This window comes from Abramis brama, assembly GCF_963993115.1.
Source record: "Abramis brama genome assembly, chromosome: 17".
Taxonomy (NCBI): domain Eukaryota; kingdom Metazoa; phylum Chordata; class Actinopteri; order Cypriniformes; family Leuciscidae; genus Abramis; species Abramis brama.
The window spans coordinates 10,510,922-10,536,237 of NC_139979.1; the positions used below are offsets into that span (position 1 = coordinate 10,510,922).

Genomic DNA, 25,316 nt, shown 5'->3' on the forward strand with positions numbered 1-25,316 from the left:
CCCAAAAGTGGCAAAAAGGCACAAAAAAAAATAATGAAGAAAAAGAAAAAGAAAAAGAAAAAAATATATAATCCTTACGAAAACAATAGGGCAGGGATAGGCAACTCCGGTCCTGGAGGGCCACTGTCCTGCAGAGTTTAGCTTCAGCCCTGATAAAAACTCACCTGCCTGTATCTATCTAGTAATCCTGAAAACACTGATTGCCTTGTTCAGGTGTGTTTAATTGGGGTTGGAGCTAAACTCTGCAGGACAGTGGCCCTCCAGGACCGGAGTTGCCTATCCCTGCAATAGGGCCTTCGCCCTTTCAGGGCTTGGGCCCTAATGACGCAGAAAGATGGAGTGGGACATATTAAAGGGTTCATTGCCTTTTTATTTTTTTTATTTTATTATGTATTTTGCTTTTTAGTTGCATCACATCCGTGAGCCATAATGTGCTAAGTTACTTGCTAGTAGTGATGTATGTCTCGAGGCCACTTTTACGTGGTCTCGGTCTTGTCACGGCCTTGACAGTCTTTGGTCTTGGTCTTGTCTCGCTGTCTCAGACCGACATAGTGGTCGGGGGATTTAGCAATAATACAATACTACAATATCCACGACGACACAACGTTCGATAATGCAACATTATTATCCGCAACGGAACAAGTAGCGCGCGTCCGAGTGAAGACAGTGTGGCGTGTGCGCGAACCACACGAGAAAACACTATCCGCGCCACTGATCGCAGCGGCTACGAGCACTTTGATCACTTGGTTTAAAAAACACATATCAGTGACATGATGGGTTTTAACTTCATTCAGGAGATTTTGGGTAACTGCACAACTGACAGATGACTTTGAGCGCACCGCCAACGGTGTGTGTGTGTGTGTGTGTGTGTGTAACCACAGCGACAAAACGACCAAATTTCGGATCCTGCACTTAAGCCTATAATTTCGTTTTTAAACATTTTATTATGTATTTAAAAGTTGCAGAATGGATTCATTTGGAGACTCTGAAATCGGCAGAGATAGGCAGGCATTTGCTTAGATGAATTTGTGTCTTTGAAATCTCTGTGTGTGTGTGTGCGTGCGTGTGTGTGTTGTTTGATTACAGTATATTTAAGATGGTGTTAGACTAAATAAATGGTCTTTTAAATATCATCTGCATATCTCCATTGTGTTGACTAAACATTAGGCCTAATCCAAGTTTATAACTGTGTATCTTTAATTTGATGTTACAATTTCATCTACACATTAAGTATAATTTCAATTGGTTACATATTTCTCATTCTTTAGACAGTTGTTGGAGGAGCAAGATGGTGTTGGAGGTGTTTGATGTTTTGTCAGATGAACCAGTCAGTACCAGTCATTTCAGTCCTCAACAGTACACAAAAGTTAAGGGAGTCTCAGTCCTCTAATAGTGCAGTAACAGCCGTGAATTGCTACACATAGTTGATCTCACCCAGTCTGCAAAAACATTTACAGTGCGCTCACAGTCAAACACATGACATGGTCTGTCTCTGTATTGTTCTGCCTGTGTAGTTGAAGTAATACCGTCTAATATGTATTGAATGTAAACTGCGGCTGAACCCTATGCTGCTGTTCTTGAATTCATACAAGTTATTGCTTAGCTTCAACATTAGTCTGTTTTTTTTGCCCTCCGGTCTCGACTTGGTCTCGGTCTTGGTCTTGATACCCTCTGGTCTTGGTAGTGTCTTGGTCTTGTCTTGGTCTCGATACCCTCTGGTCTTGGTAGTGTCTTGGTCTCGGTTTAGGCGGTCTTGACTACAAGTCTACTAGCTAGTCAGTAGCAGGTGTAATTAGAGCGAGGGACTTATCATTCTAGTAAGCATTTGATTGGACAAAAATCTGTTTAGTGCAGGATGAATCCTCAGTGATAAATATTTTTGGTTTTCAAAACATTTTCAAAAGTGATCAAAACAATTTTGTCAGTACACTAGCGTATCGTTGGTCTTAAAGGTAACACACGTGGACTAAAAACTACAAACTCACTCAGCTTTCGTAACTCCGCAGAACTACATTTTTCAGCACGTAATGTGACGTCAGGACGTAACTCGAGGAGGCGTACGTAACGTCCCTTGCTCAAACCTCTGAATTCCGAGTGGCAACTTGCACACAGTCAACCGCCGAGACACTTCACATTTCAGAGGCACTGAAGGACATTTTACACTCCTTCAGGATTTTTCGTTACATAAAAACCTTCGGGCTCCGTGTAACAATGGAGGCATATTTACGGAGCTGTTGTGATGTGATTAAGGTAAGATTATGGTACTGTACGCTTAAAGAGTGGGTAGTGCTCGTGGTATGCTGGCTTGGCTACTACCATTTTACCCACTTAAAATATGGCCAGTGGCCAGTTCTTGCACTTTCTGTATGTTGAGAGACATTCATAAACATGTTTGCCGTATATGATAGCTTGGTGTGAAAAATAATGCATGCTTTGTTTGATGTACACTTGATATTGACATAACAAGTCATATGGTATGACGCGCGTGCACAGACCCTGGCCGCATGCGCCAATGACAGAAACGACCACATCACATGCATTGAGAGAAAAAGCACACAAGTTTGTTTGTTTACATTTGTTACACAATATTAATTACACGTTTTATTATAATATTTTTTATACAAAAAGAGTTAACTGTCGTGTTTTTATATCACCATTTCATGTACCAGGCAATGACATACACACACACACACGTATATATATATATATATACACACACAGCTTTGCCATGCTTAGCAGTTTGAGAAGGTCAGTTTGTTCAGCTGTTTGGTGCAAATCCATCTAGAATATGTTTACTATTTTCTGCCAGTGTGTTTAGTCAATAAGAAAAATTCCCACTTTTCTAGTTTTACAGCTTAATGTGCTCAGTTTCAAGACTGAAGGTGGCCCTATTTGCAGAGACAATAACACCTGCTGTGACTGTCCTTTGCATATGATCCTTCCTGACAGCATCTGTCCAACAGCAGTGCGTCTCTGTACCTTAAACACTGTTGTTTTAAACCCAAACACCCTGACACCGGCGCTCACCAACTGCTGGGCCGATAGTATGAAGTCCTGTGTGTTTACTTTGAGACTCTCAGCTCAAGGAAGTAAGCAGAAATGGGTTCTTTAACTAATTTAGTCAATGATTGAAAAAATGATACTGTTGCACTTGTGGTTAAAGTGCTTTTTGTCTGCACTGAAGCATGAGATTGCAAATAGAGAGTGCACACTAGAGTTCTTTCCACACTGACCCAAGACCCACAGGTTCTGTACTGTTTACTCACCATCCCGTGGTCCATTTCACATTGCAGTGACTAACTTCCTGTGCTGTCCCACCGGCCGTGCACATATGGGCATGAATAAGCCTTTTTTTCCCTGCACTTCCCCATCTAACAAGGTTTTTGGTGATGATTATCACATGAGAAGAGAGAGAGTTTGCCAAAAGCTCACCCTAAACAAGCCTCACCCCTGGTCTGTGCCAGCTGTGAGCTCAGTCAGTCTGTGTTGACAGTCCATCATTCAGTATTTAAAACAAACCCCAGCTGGTTGCCCAGATCAGAGTACATCATTTAGCCTAATGCTGACGTCACAGATGCCTTCTGTATTCGGCTGGAGTAATGGAGAAGGCCAAATGCTAATTAACGCTGGATGAGGAGTCATCATGGGGAGATATAAAAGGCTTTGTTGAATCCAGGGTGATGCATTCAGTGTAATTCTATTAAAAGTGCTCTTCGTCTCACAAGTGGTTCAGCAAATTGGCTTTGATATGGAGTTGTGGGTTCTCAAGCTCCAAAAAAAGAAAGCGTATTTTAAGTAACATAAATCTAGTCCATAACTACACTATTGTTCAAAATTGTGGGGTCAGTATTTTTTATTTTAGAAAGTAGCCTAATCCTTTTGTTTGCAATGATGCAAAAAAATGTTTACTTTATATTCCTCAAAAAATCTTGAAAAAGAGGTATTACAAAGTTTGGTTTCCCTAAAAATATTAAGCAGCACAACTGTTTTCAACATTGATTATAATAAAAAAAAATTCTTGAGCATGAAATCAGCATATTGTATCTGAAGGATCATGGGACATTGAAGACTGGAGTAATGATGCTGAAAATTCAGCTTTGCATCACAGAAATAAATAATATTTTAAAATATATTAAAATACAAAACCGTTATTTTGAATTGTAGTAATATTTCACGATTTTACAGTTTTTTTTCTTCTGTATTTTCATATAAATGTATAATATAATAAATAAATAAATGCAACCTTAGTGAGCATGAGAAACTTTTTTCAAAAACATTAAATCTAACAGACCCCAAACTTTTATACGGTAGTGTAAATTCCTTCTGTCTTCTGAAGCCGGTGTTATTTTATTAGTGTTATCATTATTAGAGTATTTATTAGAGTTTTTATTAATATTTTGAATTAATTTCTATTTTGATATTTTTCATTTTAGCTCAAGTTTTAGTAATTTTGTAATACATTTTTATTTTGATATTTTTCATTTTAGCTCAAGTTTTAGTAATTTTGTAATACATTTTTATTATTTTTTTATAATATGTCTAGTTTTTTATTATTTTTTATTTCAGTTTTAGTTTTAGCACGTAAAGTTAAACTAAATGAAAATAAGAAATTTTGCCTATACAGTAAGTTTTTAGATTTTGTTTTATTTCAATTTCAATTTTTATTTAAATGAAATTTAAATTCAACATAGACTGTGCTGTGGTTGTGCAGTGCAGAGCGGCCTTCTCGCACTGGATGATGTGGCAGACAACTAGCTGTCCAGTCCGGTTGCGTTCACACAGCGCAGGTTTTCCAAGAATGCGGTTGTGATTTCTGAAAATAACTGAACTGTGATGTGAACGTGGCCTTTAATCATACTTGCTATGTAATCGGTTACAAGACATGCAAAATTTAAAGCCATTTGACATTAAAATGTCTTCACATGGCAAGTTTAAAAATGTGGATATGCGAATGAGATTTGACTTGGAAGAAAGACATTTCAGGTCTGTTCCTCACACAAATATACCATTTGACTACATGGTACGTAGGTTGTACACACTACTTATATGGAGCTTCTTTTAGTCTTTTATTGATAACCCCTCATCACTAAATGGTTTTATTGTATGTAAAAAAGCAGTCAACATCTCCTTTTATGTTCCATGGATAAAAGAAAGTCATACAGGTTTCGAACACAAGAAGTTGAGTATAGTATGGTAGAATTGTCATTTTTGGGTGTACTATAAGAACAACTTTAAAAACAAATATTAAACATAAAAGAAAATCTGTTTTGTTGTCATCTGTTAAGGAATACACTGCTGGTCTATGTTTGTTGAGAAGCCTCAGAATGTGTTTTATCTTTGACACATTGCACCACTCCTCACACTGGCTGTCAGTGATATAGAGTGACTGGTTGATTATAAGTCAAACATTGTTTGTCAGATGAAGGCCTATTGGATACATTTTCAGCTTGTCATGTAGTTTACTTGCTGTAAATATGTGTGCATACACAAAAACCACAGACATTTTAGTTTTGTATTTCAGCCTGCAGTTTAATAGAGGCCACCAAAGCCTTGTTATGAAGAACTAGGCTTGCAGTTGTACGTAATGAATTATTGTCCTATATTAGTCCAATAGCCTTTGACATTATTCTCCTTCATTCTCAGGGTTGTAGTAAGAACAGCCCAGGGCTGCATGTCGTCATGGGAAATGAAGCTTGTGATGTGGACTCCATGGTATCGGCCCTGACCTTCGCCTACTTTCTTTCAAAGGTATGCAATGTCCAATCTAATAAGCCAACCATATCTGCTGTGTTGTTCTTGGAAAGCTTTAAATTGTGCTGGAGATAATAGACGTGATAATTCTGTACTGGAGGTTGAGGATTATTGTTTTGTTCATCATTATTGTTGACCTGTTGTAGAGTCTTGATTGTAAGAGGTTACCGGTGCCTGTACTCAACATCCCACGGGCTGAGTTTCCCTTGCGCTCTGACAGCATCTTTCTGCTGAGAGAAACCGGTCTGTCGCAGGACTACCTGCTTTTCAGGGACGAGGTGGACCTCCACGGCCTGCACAAGAACAAACAGCTAACGCTGACCCTGGTTGACCATAATGTTCTGCCCAGGTCAGTGTTCTGTTCTGTTCAGTTCAATACATAGGCTATATTGCACCATGCTTCATCTTCCATCTTCACAATCACATAAAAAAAAGAAATGATAAATGAGTCAAATTTGAACTAATTAATGAATTTGAACTCTATAGTGAATTTTCATTTTAATATATATATATATATATATATATATATATATATATATATATATACATATATATATACTGTTCAAAGGTTTGTGGTCAGTAAGATTAAAAAAAAATAAAAAATTTAAATTAAATTAAAATAAAATACAAATGCTGCAAGAAACATCTTTCAAAAACATTGAAAAACCGTATATGTATGTATATATCCATATATGTACTATAATAATAATAATAACCACAAATATATGGCTAATTGTATGTAAATAAATGGCAACAAAAAATAAATATCAGAATATTGTTACAATAATGGTTATTTATATCTACCTCCAAATGCCAACCAAGTTCTGAAATGATTTAGGTCTGTCTGTTCTTTTATAATAAATCTGTTTTATTCTGTAGTGCTGACAGTGAGCTGGAGGATGCAGTTGTACAAGTGATTGACCATCATCTCCTTCAGAGGCCCTCATCTCCCTCCTGCCCCGTCACCGTGGAGACCGTGGGCTCCTGTGCCACGTTGGTGACAGAACTCATTGCCCAAAAAGCACCTGAGGTACTCGACCAACAAGTGGCTCAGCTTTTATACGGTGAGTGTCATGGCGACATGATAAACACAGCGAGGAATGTCAGCATGACTGCTGTTCAATCTGCTAGACACTGTTAGACATCAGATGGGCTCAGCATGGTCTTCAGTGGCATTTAGCTGGAGCAGATTGACTTGTACATGCAATATGATAAAGATGTGAGATGTCAGCAGAAAGATAAAATCTTGTTAACTTGCAGAATGTATTTCTGCCTTGTGTTGACAGGTAGCATTATCCTAGACTGTGTTAACATGGCACCTGAGGCAGGTAAAGTCACCCCTAAGGACAGCCAGTACGCCATCTTTTTGGAGAAGCATTTTCCAAAGCTGCCTCCGAGGGGCGCTCTGTTTCAGTCGCTGCAGAATGCCATGTTTGACGTGTCAGGTGAGAGAATCTTTTATTGTGTAGGCTAATGAATCAAACTGCTTGTCGACGCATTAAAACTTTAAAGCATGTGTTCAAAAGAAATTTCGCAATACTGCTCTGTACTTCAGGCCTCTCCACGGAGCAGATGCTGTTGAAAGACATGAAAGCTGCATCCACTGGGGATCTGAACTTGGCTGTCAGTGTCATTTACATGACACTAGAGGTCAGTACTGTTATGACATCTTTCACTTCATGGTGATTTGGATGTTTTTGGTTGATACAGCTTTTAACAAAAACTGATATTTATGCAGATATTTATGTAGATATATTCAGATTCTGATATTTTGCCACTTTCTTTGCATATTTCTTGAAATTATGTCATCAAATTGCTGTTTTGTATTTGAATGATGTTTTAAAGGATTTAATTACACCCCTACAAAGAAGTTATGATGGAACATTACAAATTAGTTGGAGTTCAAATTTCTTCTGATTTGTCGTGGGACGCCCACATTAAAGGAGACATATCATGCTTTTAAATTGTTCCTTTTTACATATAAATCATACATTTGTAGTCTATATAAAGCGGAACTGCAATGCTTGGGTCTGAATTCCTCATTATTATAGCTCCACAGGCCCCTTTTCTACCCCTTTTCTGATGTGCGTCTGAGAGCAACTCGTTTTGGTGCGGTCTCTTTAAATACAATTGAGACACTTCATACCCCGCCCCCTCTCCAGGTTGCAGTGATTCAACTCCACCCCGTTCGGCCATTTTTGTAGTTTGATAGCAGAGATACGATTATCTAGCGGCACAGAAACTTTTTATTCACACGTTATTAACAAAATGTCAACAACGGAAGACTTGTCCAGCCAGCCTTACATGTTCGAGCCAGAGTCGGAGCCGGAGCGAGATGAAAATGAAGACGACGAACCTGTAGAACAACGTCTTCATATGGATGTATCGCAATGGTGTGTACTGTATTTACACATGAAACTTTGGTCTTCCGACCTTTTACCACCGTGTCGATTTATTTTGATTAATATGTGCGAGGGAGAGAGAGCAAGACAGCGCCTAGTTTGGAGACGGTGATGTCTTGTTTACACTTTCGCCTGGCTCTGAAGAGAGAGTGAGCGTGCGCGCGACCGGGTCTCTCTCTCTGTTAGTTCTTTCAGTTAAACATGCGCCCTGTCACAAGCGCAGCAGTTCATCTACATTAGACGGTGTAATGAAGCGTGTGGGTTACTACATCCAACAACCGAACATTTTAACTTACCCTCTCGTAACTTCTGCATCCTTTAGCTTGGACTACAAAATTGCAGCGAGAAATAAAAATGGCGAATTGCTGGAAGTGGTGGGCCGGAAGTCAATGTCCTTATTTGGCAGTTCCGCTGCAAATACTGTGACGTAATAGTTCAAAAAACGTCATAGATAACAGAAAAATCGGAACAGGTTGAAAAATATGACCAAAACAGAATATAAAGATATCAACGAAGCACCTGAAGAGAATAATTTCATATTTTCTGTACTTCTAAACACTCCAAATATACAACAAAATGCATTTAAGGGCTAAAAAAGTGCATTTGGCATGATATGTCCCCTTTAAGTTCATGATTTCGAAGGTGCGTCCTAGAATCCAGTATCTCCGTGTTGCTAAAAATGCAGGTCTCCCTTGTGATGTTTTTAATGAAAGTATATTTGACTTTTATATGGCCAGTTCTTGAGTACGCTAGCCCAGCATGGGGTGGACTACCTAAAGGTCTCTGATGAGTTAGAGAGGGTCCAAAACTGTTGCTGTCGGATAATAGGTGTTCCAACTTCCACTCTCCCATCACTGAGTGAGAGGCGCGACGAGGCCACAATACGTACTTTTACTAAACTACTCAAGGACAGTTCATCAGTTTTCTGTGCATCTGTTTTACTCCATTTGTTTGTTTTTGTTGTTTTAATAAAAAACATTTTTTAAATTAGGTACATAAGATTGTCTTGAGGATGTGTTATGTTTGATACTTTTCAGGGTTTTGTCCTGCCTTGTCAAACCCTAAATAAAAAATAATAATAATAATTGTTCGCTGCACCTGCAGGATGTATTCTTGTGTTCTTAAAAATATCTTTGGATTTCATCTTGATATTTAATAATACTTACAGCGCAAGTAAACAGTGACATTTGATTCATGGCCAAAAACAAAAGATCCGCTGTTTCATGCTTGTGGCTAATTGCAATAGCTTATATTTTGATCAATAATTAAACATTGGTGATTGTATTGGTGCATCTCTATAATCTCTGTAACCTTTAAGTTATGTATGGAATCTCATTGCATAATTGCAGCCTTTCTGAAACACTCTGGCAGGACTTTAAATTTAGAAGATCTCATGCAAATTACATGTTTCCTCTTGAATGAAGTGAATCTTGTGTTTGTGCTATGCATTTAGCCTCAGTACTTGGTTCCTCAAAGAGGGAATGTAGATTCAGAAAAGTAAGAAGCTCTTGTTGTGGGCACATGTGCTCATGTGCCCATCCTCATGACTCATGACATGAATTCCTCATTAATACTGGAGCACAACGAATCCAATTCAGACACACCCAGACTCACCGCAGGGCTGGGCGGCTCGTCTCACACACCCACTGATTACACCAGACGTTAACCTCCGTGACAGACTCTCCTGTCCTCTTGTTGGTACACATACAATAATAAGACAGAATGTTGCTGAATCAGAAGTTATGACTCTTGTAAATAAACATTACCCACAGAATCTCACTTTATTACTTCAAAGTAATAATTCCATCTATTTAATGTTTATTATTTTATTATTTTAACTGTCAGGAATAATGTGAGTGGCCATTAAAGATATGTAGAAACATTTGTCCAATTGATTGACAAGAATCAGAGGTGTTATAAAAAGAAATTATGTTTGATATGCATATTTTAAAAATTATAGTTTTCAGTCATAAATTATTTCTTTAAAATACCATACAGTCATAATAAAATTTTACTAACAGCAGAAAAAAAAAGATATATGTTGGAATTCAAAGGAGTCAAAACAGTAAACGGCAGAAGAACAATATTGGGCGTTGGAAATGTGTGTCTCCAGATCAGTTTGTGAATGTAATGCTCATATGTTAAAAGAGCTGTTCTGTCTTTAGGATTTTCTTCAGAGGCATGGCCTACAGCAGGACCTCTGTGAGTTCTGCCACAAACACAGCTACAACCTGCTGGTTGCAATGACAATCTTTTTCAAAGACAACAAGGAGCCCTTCCGACAGCTCGCCGTCTACAGTTCCAGCACTGTCTACCGAGAAGAGGTACTCAGTACACTTTACACTTATTAGGGAAATGAGCCTACAGATGTCTAATAAATTCATCATAGTCTTTCTATTTATCAAAGAATCCTGAAAAAAATTGTTTACCACAAAAAATAATAATAATTAAGCAGTCTTCAACACTGATAATAAGGAGAAAAGTTTCTTTAGCACCAAATCAGCATATGAGAATGATTGCTGAAGGATCATGTGACACTGAAGACTGGAGTAATGATGCTGAAAAGCTTTACCATCACAGGAATAAATTACATTTTAAAATATATTAAAATAGAAAACAGTTTTTCTAAATTGCAGCCTTCATTCAAAAAATGACAAAATCTTACCGACCCCAAACTTTTGAAATGTAGTGTATAAAATAAGTTCTAATCTGTTCTAATTGATATCTATATTGTTTTTCATAGATGAGTAAAGCACTAGAAAAAGCCAAAACCCCCAGTCTGGACCTTAAGCCAATGAGCAGTCCATATCCGGACGTGAAGGCCTATATACAGGGTAACACACTGGCGTCCCGTAAGAAGGTTATGCCCATAATCACAGACTTCCTGAAGGAGAGGGAAAGGAAAGTGGCTCAAAGTGGGAACATCGAAGACCTAGATCTGGACTATTATTCTTATCAGGACCAGAGTGACTCACAGCAATGTCCTGAGGACGCTGGGATTGAGGACGATACTCAGTTTCCTCCAACGCCAATGAACAGTCTGGTTGAGGGTTGTCCATTGGACAATGGCCTACCAAAAATCAGCCCAGAGGTTTTGGTGGAGAAAGTTAGCAAGATGGCCAGCATGGAGGACTCGTCTCCTGAAGGACAATGATGAAGACCTGTTGTCCAAGAGAGTCTTGGTTAAGAGCTGGAGAAGTGAAGTCCCTCTGCGTCTTCAGGATGCAGTGGACATACAGCAGTGGTGCATCAGGGCAGGAGAATGTAATGGCACTTTTTTGATCTGGTTAACTCACAAAGGTACGATACGGTCTGAAGAGACCATTCTGTTGACTTTCTAAGGACTGGTACAGGATGATTCAAATGGAGCATTACATAAATGCATCATATATAAGATGTTTAAAGTTTGGGTGTCATAAAAAGGACTGTAAAATTTCAGGTTTAGCCCATTTATTTATTGGTCTCAGTAGTATTCATATTCGATCTTCTAAATTACTCTTTGATTGAGTAATTTGGGGCTTTGACTCCCCCACACCTTTTTCTTTTTTTGGTGTGTGGTCCAATCTATTTCCAGGTAAACGTGAACTTATTCAGATCTAATATCGACAATATGCACCCAGTGCAAGCTAGCGACTGACAATTGATAGAATTAACTAATTCCGAATTAATTTCCGTTATTATACAAGTAATTATAAGGTGGTATTTATCACAGCTTTTGTTGCCACTAACATTCTTTGTAGTATTATAGAAGTTATTTTTAGCTTGTCTGCAGACCCACATCTGTTGCATGGCATTGAAACCCGCATTAAAATAATTTGGACTTGTTCCTTGATTTGTAAAAGTGAGTGGAAAAGGCATTTACAGTACTCGTACAGTGTTAGCCTAGCAGGCAAGAGAAGTTTTAATCTCATCTGGATACCGATATGCACTGTTTTACTTTTTAGCTGGCTGTAATTTGTGTCAAACTTTGAAAGTTAGTTGCATATACACATACATAAAAATATATAATATACATGTATAATAAATAAATGTTTTGACAGTGCTGCCTGCTTGTCTGCTAGGCTTCCAGTGTGCGTATATAAGCATATACAAGCAAATCAAAATGATAGATCTTAAATTGATCTCACGCAACAGCGGATGTAAATGAAGATGCATCGGATTAGTACATCTTGTCATGATTCCCCATTAATATTGTAAAAGAGTGATTGTTGGTAAATGAAAAGTGAGTGTAACCCCTCTGTGGCCTTTTGCATGTTATAGGTGTTAACTGACCTGCTCCTGGTTAGAATCAGGGCACCTGCATTTTACTCTATTAAATTTTACCAAATTCAACCAAAGACCTCAGTTGTATTTGTGTGTGAGGCATGTTAAGCATTTGATCACTTGAGTTTTAAAATGTATAAGTTCAGTATTTTGTTGATTTCTAGTAAGCTATTACTAGATGATTTAGGTTTTAAAAGTAGGGGTTAAAAAAAGGGTTGCTATCATGAACTGTCCTTTTGATTTGTTATATGTGACCCTGGATCACAAAACCAGTCACAAGTCGCACGGGTATATTTGTGGCAATAGCCAACAATACATTGTATGGGTCAAAATTATCGATTTTTCTTTTATGCCAAAAATCATTAGGATATTAAGTAAAGATCATGTTTCATGAAGATATTTTGAAAATTCCCTACCGTAAATATATAAAACATTTATTTTTGAGTGAATGCAGCACAATCTCGTCCATAAATGGACAACTTTAAAAGTGATTTTCTCAATGTTTCCATTTTTTTGCTCCCTCAGATTCCAGGTTTTCAAATAGTTGTATCTCGGCCAAATATTGTCCTATCCTAACAAACATCAATGGAAAGCTTATTTATTCAGCTTTCAGATGATGTATAAATCTCAATTTAAAAAAAATTACCCATGTGACTGGTTTTGTGGTACAGGGTCACATATGGCCTTCAGCTTATTAACAGTTATTAGAGATCAGTCACCATCTGGCACTCATAATCAGTATCGTTTCATACTGGGCTATCATTATAATGATAGTATTCATTATATTAGTAAATACAAAAGCTCAATCTAAGGTATTAAAAAGGCCTAATTGGATGAATCTTATATGATGACGCATTTTATTGGACAGTTATATAAAGGCGTTTTTTTTTTTTGTTCATAGAAGTAAAATTACTAGTTTAGTCATGATTTCACACACACAAAATAATCAGTTTATATTGGACTTGAAACATATTAGATGGTTTGTTGGTATTTTGAGGTGTCGTGTATCCTGTGTGAATTAACCCTGACTGTTAGTTTGGTGAGATTTGACATGGTGACAGCAGAAGATTGCTGCATGCACACTGAATAATGCCAATATCATAATAATGTTGTATTCAATGTTGATTCAATGTCAATGTATTAATGTGCTAGGGTTGTATAGCAGGATATTCAAGAGCGCATCCTCTGTGCCGTATTTTATTGCCAAGGCAAAATATTCCTGGACTCAATATCAATAAAACATTTTCATATTGCTCCATATTTGGTTTGTGAGGTTTATCTATAAAAAAGGTAGTTACATTACAATCTCATTTTTTATCGTCACCAAGGCTGCATTTATTTGATCAAAAATAGAGTAAAAACAATGTAGTTTTCTACTTGTAATTTATTCCTGTGATGGCAAAGCTGAATTTTCACCAGCCATTACTCCAATCTTCAGTCACATGATCCTTCAGAGTAACGTTTATTTTTATTATGAATGTTAAAAACAGTTGTGTTGTGTAATATCTTTGTGGAAACCGTGATACTTTTTTTCAGGATTCTTTGATGATTAGAAAGCCCTTAAAGAACAGAATTTATTTTAAACAGAATGTTTTTGTAACAATGTAATTGTCTTTACTTTCACTTTTCGTTGATTTAATCCACCCTTACAGAATAAAAGTCTTAATTTTTTTCAAAAACAAAGATCTTACTGACCCCAAACTTTCGAAAAGTAGTGTATGTACCTAATAATAAAATAATCAAATGATATGTAGACAGTTTTCCTTTGGAGAAGCTTGTAACTTCAAGGGTATTAGGACCATGAAGTTATGCCTTTTTGTGGCTTCTTCCTCCACCTTCCCAGCCTTCCCTGTGGGGGAGCAGAAGTGCTCAAAGCAGCTGAACCAATGGGAGACAGACAATTCAGTCAGCAGAAGTCAGAAATGTTGAAAAACCTGTACTGACAGTCAGGGTGAGTTCCTTAACACAAGACACAAGATACAGTCACTGAAACTGGCTGCCATTGTGGCGAAGCTCATAAACCACCTCATGTCATGCTCATCAACTGAGTACACTGAATGCATTTCTAATCTAGACACTTGCTTTTAAAGACTTTAGACATGGGGACTTACTCAGACCAGAAGGAAGGATACCTGCAAAATGGGTAAGTCAAAATTTAGATTGCCTGTTGTCAAATCTGTCCCTAAATACTGAAGTAACATTAATAAAGTAATGGATTCGTACACAATATAATGATAACATGGCCTCAAGGTTTCAGTTACATGGTCAAACACATTTATAAGATCAAAACAAGCATCAGAAGAGGTCATAAGCACATACTGGATAAACCAGAGATGAGTTTACGAGTCGTTGGTTGTTCTGTTGCGCTGTGAAGTGGACAGTAGTAAGACACGAGAGAAATCCTTGTACAACTTCTGTATCTGTTTATTTAGAAAAGAGGATTTTAGAAAAAAGGAAGTTGCAGTTGAACTGATTTCCGGCACTTTTGCCAAACTTCTTGACTAATATTTGAGACCTAATAACCACACAGAAAGACATCACCTCTCATATCCTGTCACCTGACGGATCATCAGATTTTCTGACATTTACACTATAATAACAAGGGTTTCGCTGCTTTTATGAGTTAAAAATGCCAGTTTAGTAAAGTGTTATAATATTATAATGTTAACGCAGAAAGTACTTTTACAACAATCTGTAATGATTGATTTTCACCAGCACCACTTCAAAAAAAACAAAAAAAAACAGTCATTTTTAGAGTGTAAAATGGAGATGATATGAAAGCTTTTATGCAATAATAATGCTTCTGTCATTCACAGAATAGGTCTTTTGACTTGTTAATTTCCATACTGAATTCCATGTTCATGTCCGGACAAGACGAGAATGCATGAAACTTAGTGTCATTAAAAGCCCTCAGTGTTTATGTGATATGACTAAATCTAATAATGCCTGTATCCTTAATACAGTAAGTTCCAGAATGAGTTGCTAAAGCATCTTACAAGCCGGTACAAAAAGGTTTTCACAACAGGCGATTACTTTACTAAATCTTGTAAGAGTTACAACAATTGCTGAAACAGTAGCCTATACACTGTCATGCTTCATTGGATGTAACATGTTGTCTGCCACAGTTGTCATAGTCATTGTCCTAAAAATGCCTTACATATTTCTTAAAATTCCATCTGATAATGCCTGACAACACTGGATTTGAGATTACACACAACACAGTGAGGCACAGCCTATTATGTTAGAGCAGGTAATGTTTGAAATAATGTATAATCTCTGAGCAATCTTGCTGGACAATAGTGTATGTATAAAGATTACAGGTTTGAAGCAAAGACATTATCATCAAGATCTGAATGAATTTGGTGTTACTGGCTAGTGGCTATCAGAAACCGGTTCAGTTACAGCAGAAGCTCTTATGTTGCTGACAACAGGAGCACACCGGCTCACTGACTGCCTGGAATCAGCTGAAAACAAAACTAGATTTTCTGGTCATTAATGCCACGTGTAATTACCACATGTGTGACGTAAAGAAATGCTTGAGGTAAAATCAGGAACATTTCAGTTCAAATCAGTTCACTACTGCTATTTTCAGTATATATAGGCCTAGTATTTCGGATAGTAGAACCAGAAGAAAAAAAAATTAATATAACATATTTAATAGTATATATTTGGGATGAATCTGATCAGTTTAGAGGTATTCATATGGCGCATCTCCTACTACTTCCGTTGTCTTACAAAATTGCTCGATATATTTTCACGGATAACCTCTAAATAACACTGACAGACACAAAAATGAAGGTCAAATATTTATTTAAAATATTGAGAAATATTGAGTAGGCCTAAATAAAAACTTGATACATGATGGTTTCAAACGTCACATTTTTCAGTGTTGACAAAACCAAATTTTGCACATCACACATGTATTAAATGCAGCCATTTATGGCAAGCTCCTAACTTTTATAATTTTTTAAATTATGAAATTTTGTTCATGTCCAATTTTTTAAATGATATTTACAATAATTCCGATAGAACGTGAAGGCAGCGTAAATCTCAACAGCCACAGGTGTGATGCATGAGGTGTGAGGTATGATGTCTTGGTGTACGGTGTTGTAGATTTGTGGGCGGGGCGTTTAACAGCTCTCTCAGGTGCGGAGGCTGCGTCATCAGGTGTGACGCGCTCTGATTGGCTGAATTCTGAGTTTGGCATGAAGGTGCTTGCTTCAGTTGGGTAGAGAATCGCCCTTGTCGTTGTAAAGGAAAGGTAAATAGCGAAGTTTTACATCAGTATCCTATAGCCTAATACATCCATTAAATATAGCACTTAGGCTAATGTTTTTAGGCAATGCTTTTTTTGTTTTTTTGTCAAATGAAGAAGGGATTTGTTTTTGATACGCATCTACGTGCTTGTTGAAAAGGTGAGTTCAGCATGTTTACATTGTCATTATTTACATATGTCCATAAAGAGCGATGTGATGGGCGTTAACGAGGTTTCAAGTGTAGGCTACACTGCCCTGTTATTACGTGCTGTTTTGATCCAACACGGTTTAATGTTCATTTACAGTTTTACATCTATCGGTCTGACCGTCCGTCCGTCTCTTTTCAAAATTGTTTCCAAAAAAATTCGTAACTTCTGCTCTTAAAGGGATAGTTCATCCAAAAATAAAAATTCTGTCATCATTTACTCACATTTAAGATGTTCCTGTTCTTGTTTGAATTTCTTTCTTCTGCTGAACACAAAAGAAGATATTTTGAAGAATGTCTGTAACTAAACAGTTGATGGGCCCCATTGACTTCCGTAAAATAGCCTACTATGTAAGTCCATGGGGCCCATCAACTCTAACCCATATTCGTCAAAATATCTTATTTTGTGTTCAGCAGAAGAAAGAAATCCATACAGGTTTGGAACAACTTTAGGGGGTAAGTAAATAATGACATACCTTTTCAGACAATTTTGGGTGAACTATCAATTGATCATTGACAACAATCAGATGTCAGTGTTATTCAAAGACAGGACAAAATGAGTCCAGATTTCAAAACTTTATGTACTGCTAGACTTTGGAAATGAATACACTGAGGGTTTTTTATCATTATTATTTTTAATGTGCTGTGGTACCGCCACAGTGACAGCTTTTGTACCTTTTTTTCTGAGAGTGTATGCTGTTAAAAGGCAGGTTTTGCATTTCATTGAGTAGCAAAGAATAAGTGAAATCTAGATATTGGGATTTAAAAATGGGTTTTTAAAGACCCAGACTTTAAACTAATTATTTTAGAAAACTTTAGAAACATAATTATTTTTATAACTTTAGAAAGGTTTATTTCACCAAACGTTTAAAAAACAAATGCTATATTTTAACATAAAGCGATTAGGGAATTGGGAGAGACAGATTTGGTGTTGAATATTTTGTTTTGCAGCTAAAATGATTGCATGAGATGCAAATATACGCATTTATATATCATCAACGATTAAATCGGGTTCTGTCATTCACTGCAGGAATTCAATTTGAAACATTTGCAAGTGGCTGCATATTAAATACTTTATATACATGGATCTTGTGCTGACCTGTTTTGTAATTAAAACAAACAAACCTGGAATTTTATCTTGACAAAATTGCGGAGTAAGTTGGTATGCTTAGAATTTAATGGTTAATAATTAATCAAATTGTAGCGTATGGATCATGAAGCCCCTGTGCCTTACTTTACATTTTCAATTCATGCATGCAGACATTTGGAAAAAGGCAAGACATCGGCCTTTATCCCCGACATGGAGCTCCGTGAGGAATGGCAGGATGAGGAGTTTCCCAGGTAATCTGCACTAACAGGTACATGCACCTTATCTATGTTCATCTCGAGTGCAAATGGGATTAAATAATGTGATCTTTGTAGGCCCCTTCCTGAGGACACACAGAGTCCTGATGATGAACCGGAAAGCCCTGGAGCTGAGGGAAACAGGCCTGGTAACTTCATTTTTCCATTTAGTTACTGGCCAAAATATGTCTCTTAAATTATTTAGGACTTGTATGTATACACGCTACTGTTCAAAACTTTTGAACAGGTTTACTGACTGACCACAAACTTTTGAACAGTAATGTGTATATATAGTATTTGCCATTGCCAGGGCTGACCGCTCTTTTCCTTTTTTTCCACTAGTCCCACCAACCAGCCTGGCCCTGACAGGTAATACTGTGAGGAAGAAGCGACTAGTTGCCCCGGCGCTTAGTTTAACACTGGACAAAACCTCTATGGACCGGAGCATGAAATCAGATGAGTTTGACGCTTCCGCCCTTTCACCATCCGCTGAGGATGACCTAGAGATGGACATTAACCTAGAGGCCTTAGAGACCCCCTCAGACAGCGAGTCTTGCAACTTCCCAGACAGCATGCACGACTTGGAGTGGGAAGGTATTAATTATTTTGACTCTCATTAGGGTTGTGTTGTTTATTGTTTCCTTTGAGATCACATGCTGAAGTATGGGATAGGCCAATCTTCAGAGCGCACTGGTTTACCATTAGTACTGTGGTCATTGCAGATGATCTTCCTAGGATGGGTAAAGCAGCGATTAGAAAAGCCAGTTTACTGGAGCACGCAGAGATGGGACACTTGGACTTGGATCAGGTGGACAGCAATGGGCGGCGATGGAGACGATTCCATATTGGCGGCCAAGAATACCAAGTCAACATGAGCGTTCTGGAGCCGTATCTCCAAGTTCTCTCCCATGGAGGTGAGTTTTTGTGGGACAAGATGGGATGAACATGGTTAATTACAAACTAAATTGACCTTCTTTTATAGGGTATTATGGGGACGGATCGACAGCCATCATCATCTTTACTGCCTGCTACCTACCAGAAAATACAATAGAACATTATGAGTATGTGATGGAAAATCTGTTCAGGTAAAACTTGATGATGATTTGGTATGGATTTTCTCTACAAGCAATGATCATTTTTTGGAACTTGAATGTTTATTCTGGGAAAATGCATATTTAATGATTTTTTGGTACTTTAGGTACATTATTGGCACGTTGGACTTGATGGTGTCTGAGAATTACATATTGGTGTATCTGTGTGGAATGGCCCCTCGCAATAAGATGCCTGGCATGAAGTGGCTCCGACAGTGTTACATGTCCATTGACAGAAGGTGAGCTAGTCGCTGTGTAGTTACTGTGATTTATCATCAAGTTGAACAATTTTATGCTTAAAGACAACAGGAAACGACATCATAAGACATGCAATTTCCGTAGTTTTTAGAATTTTCCAAAAGTTATGAATGGAGGGACTTGATTTTATGCATCAGGATTCCATTTCTGTTAGTGATATTATTGGTTTATACTATTTTTCTCCACTCATGTGGCTAACAAAAAAGTCTGGTGGAGAACATTATTACATTATAATTTTGATTATGATTATGAAATGAAAACTTGTTTTTCTGATCAAGAAATGAACGTTTTCTTTTGAAACAGGAAGTTGTGGCAGAACAGAGAGTCAGTAGAATTTAGGTTGAGACAGCCTGGAAAAACAAAACAAATCATCTTGATACTGCTATTGGCATTAGGGGAAGGGACATCCTCATTCTAAAGATCATTTGATTGGACAAAAATATGTATACTCCCCTGAACAGGAGATGAAAATCAATATTTTTGGTTCGTTTTCCCAGAAGAGAAAGACTAATTTTTAAGCTTGTATATTTGATTATACACCTTAATATCACAGAAATCTTTGGTCACATTATACATGTTTTATACAAGCACAAAAATATTAAGCAACACAATTGTTTTCAACATTGTTGATAACTCAGCACATTAGAAAGATTTCTGAACGATCATGTGACACTGAAGACTGGATTGAAAATTCAACTTCGCATCACAATAAATTACATTTTAAAATATATTCAAATAGAAACCAGTTATTTTAAATTGTAATAATACTTCACAACATTCCTGTATTTTCCTGTATATTTTGAAATCCACCAAACTCCTACTGAACTACAGTGTAAATTTCCATCAGTTCCAGAAGAGGGCGTCTGTGTCTTAGCTCTGACTGTGGTCATCTTCCTTTAGTTTAGTTCCTGTTCAACATGAGATCCCACCTCTGCTCTCTCTTTCTTAATGCCCCTTGTATGAAATATGATAGGAATGCTGTGGACTCGTACGTACAGGGCCATGTTATCAGAGTTCTACCAGACATTCCTAAGATAACCTTTGACCTGTTCTCAGCTGTCATGTTTTTTTTTGTTTTTTGCTGCTATATTTAGACATTTTTAGATTGCATACTTCATTTAGGATTAGTTCCTTAAGGTTTATAACTCTTGTGTCGGCTCTCCATGGCAAGTGTAGCTGTTCTCAATGGACGTCACGCAAATGGAAATGTTATTTTTTTTTAAATCACTGTGTGGTTATGTAAGGGATAACGTACAGTCAGCCAGTCATTATCCCAAAATCAACAAGGGTGGTCAGGATCGGGTCAAGATCCTAAAAGGGGTTGTTTTGTGATTATTGACCAGTCGAAGAAATACCATTGTAAATTCATGTTTAAATTCTCTATATTCTGGCATAGCCATTTCAAAGCCGTATTTCACTCTCCCAGGTAAAGGTCATTCTTATAAATGTTTGATTTGAGGAAATTGTATGCTCTGGAAATTCAGGGTCGTTATGGCTTATCATGTGAGATCAGTTTGGGAAATGAGGAACTAAGGAGTGTGGGATGCTCTTGAAAGTCCGATTTGTCATTCCTACTGGCTCCATTGCGTCATTGCATGAAGTTTCCTCTGAGATCACTCATTCGTTGCTGTACAGACAGCAACAGAAAACAACACAAACAAACACCAGCAATCATGACTTCACAGAATCGAGGAGGAAAAAATAACTGAAAGAAGTCCATGTAAATACCACGGAAACTAAAGGGAAACCCCTGTGATACAGTTCTGTAATTTTAGCTCTCTGATTCTAGTTTTAGTGCAAACACTGACCTTCTAAAATTCTGAGACCGCATTCAAATTCTGGCATTTAAAGCTAAAATGCTGATAAATAAGAATACAAAATATTTATCAATAAGTGAATCTGATTGACCATGTCAGCTCCTTTGTATAATAGGTCAGAAATTCTTGCTTCCATTGAAGCACAAAAAGCACTTTGGTTTGAAGGGGGACCAACCAAATATTTAAAAAAGTGTGAAATTCTTGAAATTCACTTTATATATATATATATATATATATATATATATATATATATATATATATATATATATATATATATATATATATATAACAAGTTTAAAGTTAGAAAATGTATTTAATTGTAATTAAATTGTAGTTAGTAGTAGATAATTGTAATTAATTTAATTGTATTCAAATTTGAAAATGCAAAATGGACAGATTTTTGCTGACAGTCTCAGACTTTTGGACTCAGATATAGATCAGAATAAAAGTCTTTGTTTACATATTATGTGTATATATATTATAATTTTTATATATGTATATGTATGTGTCATGTGTGTGTATGTATACTGTATATGCACAGACACGCACAAACACACTATATACAGTGGTGGTCAGAATTAATGGCACCCCTGGTAAATATGATAAAAAATGGCTGTAAAAAATAAATCTTTCATTCAAAAAATGTGATTTTTTTTTTGCCCACTCATTTTCTATAGGGTTCAGTTTAGGGGACTGGGACGGTCATGGCAGAAGCTTAATTTTGTGCTCAGTGACCCATTTTTGTGTTGATTTTGATGTTTGTTTTGGATCATTGTCCGGCTGGAAGATCCAACCACAGCCCATTATAAGATTTTAGCAGAGGCAGACAGGTTTTGATTTTTTATCTGTTGGTATTTGCTAGACTCCATAATACCATGTATCTGAACAAGAAGTCCAGGACCTCCAGCAAAAAAATAGGCCCACAACATATAAGATCCAGCAGTATATTTAACCGTAGGCATGGGGTACTTTTTATCCCTGTTTGCACCAAACACATCTGGTGGGTTTGCTGCCAAAAAGCCTTTTTTTTTTTGTTTCATCTGACCACAGAATCCGGACCCTTTTGAAGATCCAGTCGTGTCTGACAACTGAATATGCTGGAGTTTATTTCTGGAGGAGCGAGGAGGATTTTTCTTGAAACCCTCCCAAACAACATGTGGGGATGTAGGGGTTGTTTGATATATATTTTTAGGCTTTCAGACCCCAAGACTCAAGTAATCTCTGCAATTCTCCATCTGTGATCCTTGTAGAGTCTTTGGCCACTCAAACTTTCCTCCTCACCGTTTATTAAGACAATATAGACACACGTCCTCTTCCTGGCAGATTCGTAACATCTTTAGTTGATTGGAACTTCTTAATTATTATCCTGATGGTCAGAATGGGGATTTTCAATTCTTTAGCTATTCTCTTACAGCCACTTTCTATTTTGTGATGCTCAACAATCTTTTATTGTTTTATTCTTTGGTTTTACTCATTGTGATGGATGATTAAGGGAATTTTGCCTTTGTGTTTCCTCATATTTAAACAAGAAGTCATAGCTGGACAATTTCATGTTCCTAGTCAACCCGGTGTGCTAAAAAATGGACCCCCCCCCCCCCCCCCCCCCCCCTTCAATTATTTTTTGAATGAAAGATCAAAAGGATAGTCAATTCAGATTTATTTTTTTGCAGCCATTTTTGATCATATTTACCAGGGGTGCCATTAATTCTGACCACAACTGTATAATAATATATATACACACACACAAACAAAGACTTTTATGTTAGATGCGTTTAATCGCGATTAATCGATTTGACAGCACTAGAATAAAGTATTTTGTAGTATTCAGAATAATGTCTTACAAGTCCTAACACTTAAATAACATGTAAGAAACAAAACAAAAGTGGAACTGGTTCTATTTGTGGGTGATTTTTTTTTTTTGGGCTAGTAGACCAGTGGAATAACAAATTGCCGTCTCCAAGTTTCTGCCCGTGTCCCATGATTCAACGGCCTGCCTCTCGTGGTTTCACACGGGTCCGGGTGACGCTCAGCGTTTGCTCCTTTGTGTCCTCATGTTCCGCATGAATCCAGGGAATTTTACCAGCTCCTCTAGTGGGAGAACCAAAGCAGATGTTGGAAACAAAATAGTTTTATGTGGTAATACAAAGTATTTTCCTTTGCTTTCCTGAGTGAGGTCTTACATATATTTTATTTTCTTTCCTTTCTTTTCCTCTGCAGGTTAAGGAAAGACTTGAAAGGGCTTTTCGTGGTTCACCCGGCCTGGTACGTGAGAGCGGTAATCACCGTCATCAAACCGTTCATCAGGTGAGCACGGATGATCATTCGTTCAGCTAACAGGACAAGATGTCATAATCATTATTAGACGTTTCGTATTAATATCGAAACCCCTCAGCCTGAACCGTTTCTCTCTCGCTTGCAGTGAGAAGTTTAGCAGGAAGATGCGCTTCATCCACAGCTTGCATGAACTGGCAGAGTTTGTTCCTGTGGACCAGTTGCAAATCCCAGACTGCATCAGAGAGTGAGTGTCCACATCACACCGGATACATTTTCCTGAGCTTCTACCCCAGTCTAAATAATTTAGATAAATCCATAAATAAAAATTAATTCTTGATAATAAATAGTTTGTTTTAACTGAATGAAATGATATTGGTGTAAGTGATTTGTTTTGTTCTGTAGGTATGATGAGCAGATGAACAGGTGAAAGTGTCTGATGGGAAGACAGGAGGGGTGAACATACTGTACATACTTATGTTATACTGTACATACACACTGGGGACTCGGGAGCTGGCTGAGGTTAAAGGTCAAGCTTTATGGGCAAAAGCCCTAATGACAGAAACACTGCTTCCTACCAGACGACTCTTTGATGAAACACAAAGACGTGTTGTCCTTCAGAGGGACACAGCTGTGTCAAACCTCAAGGTGGGTCAGGAGAGATCCGCCAACAACACGAAAGCCTGCTTTACGTCATCGCATTTAACAAACATGCAGTGTTTTCCCAGACTATACAAAATGACACAATACACCTTTCATAAAAGCTTTTATATTTAAGCGTGAAAAGTTAAATATACACAACCATAGAAATATATTGTAATAAAAACAATTCCCTTTTTGACTTGTATAAGGGTAAATATTAGATTAAATAAGGTTGTTTAATGGCTCTATTTTAATATTTGCACTAAATGGTTACAAAATCTCATTGTATGTTATTTGAAACCGGTATGAACCATTATTCGTATATGTACTTCAAACTACTGTCTGTTTTCATCCAGCGTCCAGGTTTTCGTCTTTTCTGTAAAGTGGTATTGACTGTTTTATTGAACTTGTTTTTATTCTGTAAAATGTTATCAGTGCAAATCTAGCAAACTTTTAATGCAAAATCAGAGAGCTATTACAATACAAACTAAGTGTATAATATTGCTGTAAGAAACCCGTTGTTCAGTTTATACGCGTTCCATATATAATCGGTCTTGGTTTTCTTCTGAAATAAGGAAATGTTCTCTAATGTTCAGCTGCTGCTGCTGCCTGTAAAGTGGCCCATTGAATGTGCTTTCATTTAATAGACTCCTATGTGCAAATATTTATACAAGGCCACACTTGAACAACCTGAGCTTTCAAACTGCACACATATACTACATGCATGTCTTTTCTACGATATTTAAGGAAATAAAGGGTTATATTAAATACCTGTTGTGATTTACTGTTGTGATTCACTATTAATTGTAATGAGAAAATAGTGGTTTGGAATTTTTTTTTTTTTTTTTTTGAGTCGCTATGGAAAAGTTTTTGCGCCTTTCAGGAAACCGGGACTGGCAGTGAGAGGAAGTGAGGTAGCCGAGAGGTGAAACATTTTTCTTTATGCATTGAAATCACAAACAGGAACAGAGAGAGTGCTGGAAGGTTAAATAACAAGATTCCTGTTGTAACACTTT

General features: G+C 37.2%; 2 protein-coding genes across 2 annotated transcripts; both read left to right on the forward strand.

The window, feature by feature from the left end:
* The first annotated feature begins 2,075 nt into the window (after positions 1-2,075).
* On the forward strand, positions 2,076-13,674 carry prune (prune exopolyphosphatase). The gene is made up of 8 exons (XM_084087953.1): positions 2,076-2,250; positions 5,644-5,748; positions 5,898-6,100; positions 6,631-6,815; positions 7,038-7,196; positions 7,307-7,401; positions 10,319-10,477; positions 10,897-13,674. Exons 1-8 carry the CDS (start codon positions 2,212-2,214, stop codon positions 11,305-11,307), a joined length of 1,356 nt encoding a protein of 451 aa, XP_083944079.1. The 5' UTR covers positions 2,076-2,211; the 3' UTR covers positions 11,308-13,674.
* A 590-nt stretch (positions 13,675-14,264) lies between these two features.
* bnipl (BCL2 interacting protein like) lies at positions 14,265-25,068 on the forward strand. Its single transcript, XM_084087955.1, has 11 exons — positions 14,265-14,367; positions 14,507-14,559; positions 18,138-18,218; positions 18,300-18,370; positions 18,564-18,815; positions 18,944-19,135; positions 19,204-19,306; positions 19,420-19,551; positions 23,605-23,691; positions 23,807-23,905; positions 24,064-25,068. Exons 2-11 carry the CDS (start codon positions 14,516-14,518, stop codon positions 24,086-24,088), a joined length of 1,086 nt encoding a protein of 361 aa, XP_083944081.1. The 5' UTR covers positions 14,265-14,367; positions 14,507-14,515; the 3' UTR covers positions 24,089-25,068.
* Positions 25,069-25,316: the final 248 nt, after the last annotated feature.

Excerpts from the sequence above, each read along its gene's own strand:
- bnipl (XM_084087955.1), top strand. The coding sequence starts at position 14,516 with ATGGGGACTTACTCAGACCAGAAGGAAGGATACCTGCAAAATGG. Across the intron at positions 18,371-18,563 it reads AGCTGAGGGAAACAGGCCTG|TCCCACCAACCAGCCTGGCC; the intron begins GTAACTTCATTT and ends TTTTTCCACTAG. Across the intron at positions 23,692-23,806 it reads GTCATCAAACCGTTCATCAG|TGAGAAGTTTAGCAGGAAGA; the intron begins GTGAGCACGGAT and ends TCTCGCTTGCAG.
- prune (XM_084087953.1), top strand. The coding sequence starts at position 2,212 with ATGGAGGCATATTTACGGAGCTGTTGTGATGTGATTAAG. Across the intron at positions 6,101-6,630 it reads GACCATAATGTTCTGCCCAG|TGCTGACAGTGAGCTGGAGG; the intron begins GTCAGTGTTCTG and ends TTTATTCTGTAG. Across the intron at positions 10,478-10,896 it reads GCACTGTCTACCGAGAAGAG|ATGAGTAAAGCACTAGAAAA; the intron begins GTACTCAGTACA and ends TGTTTTTCATAG.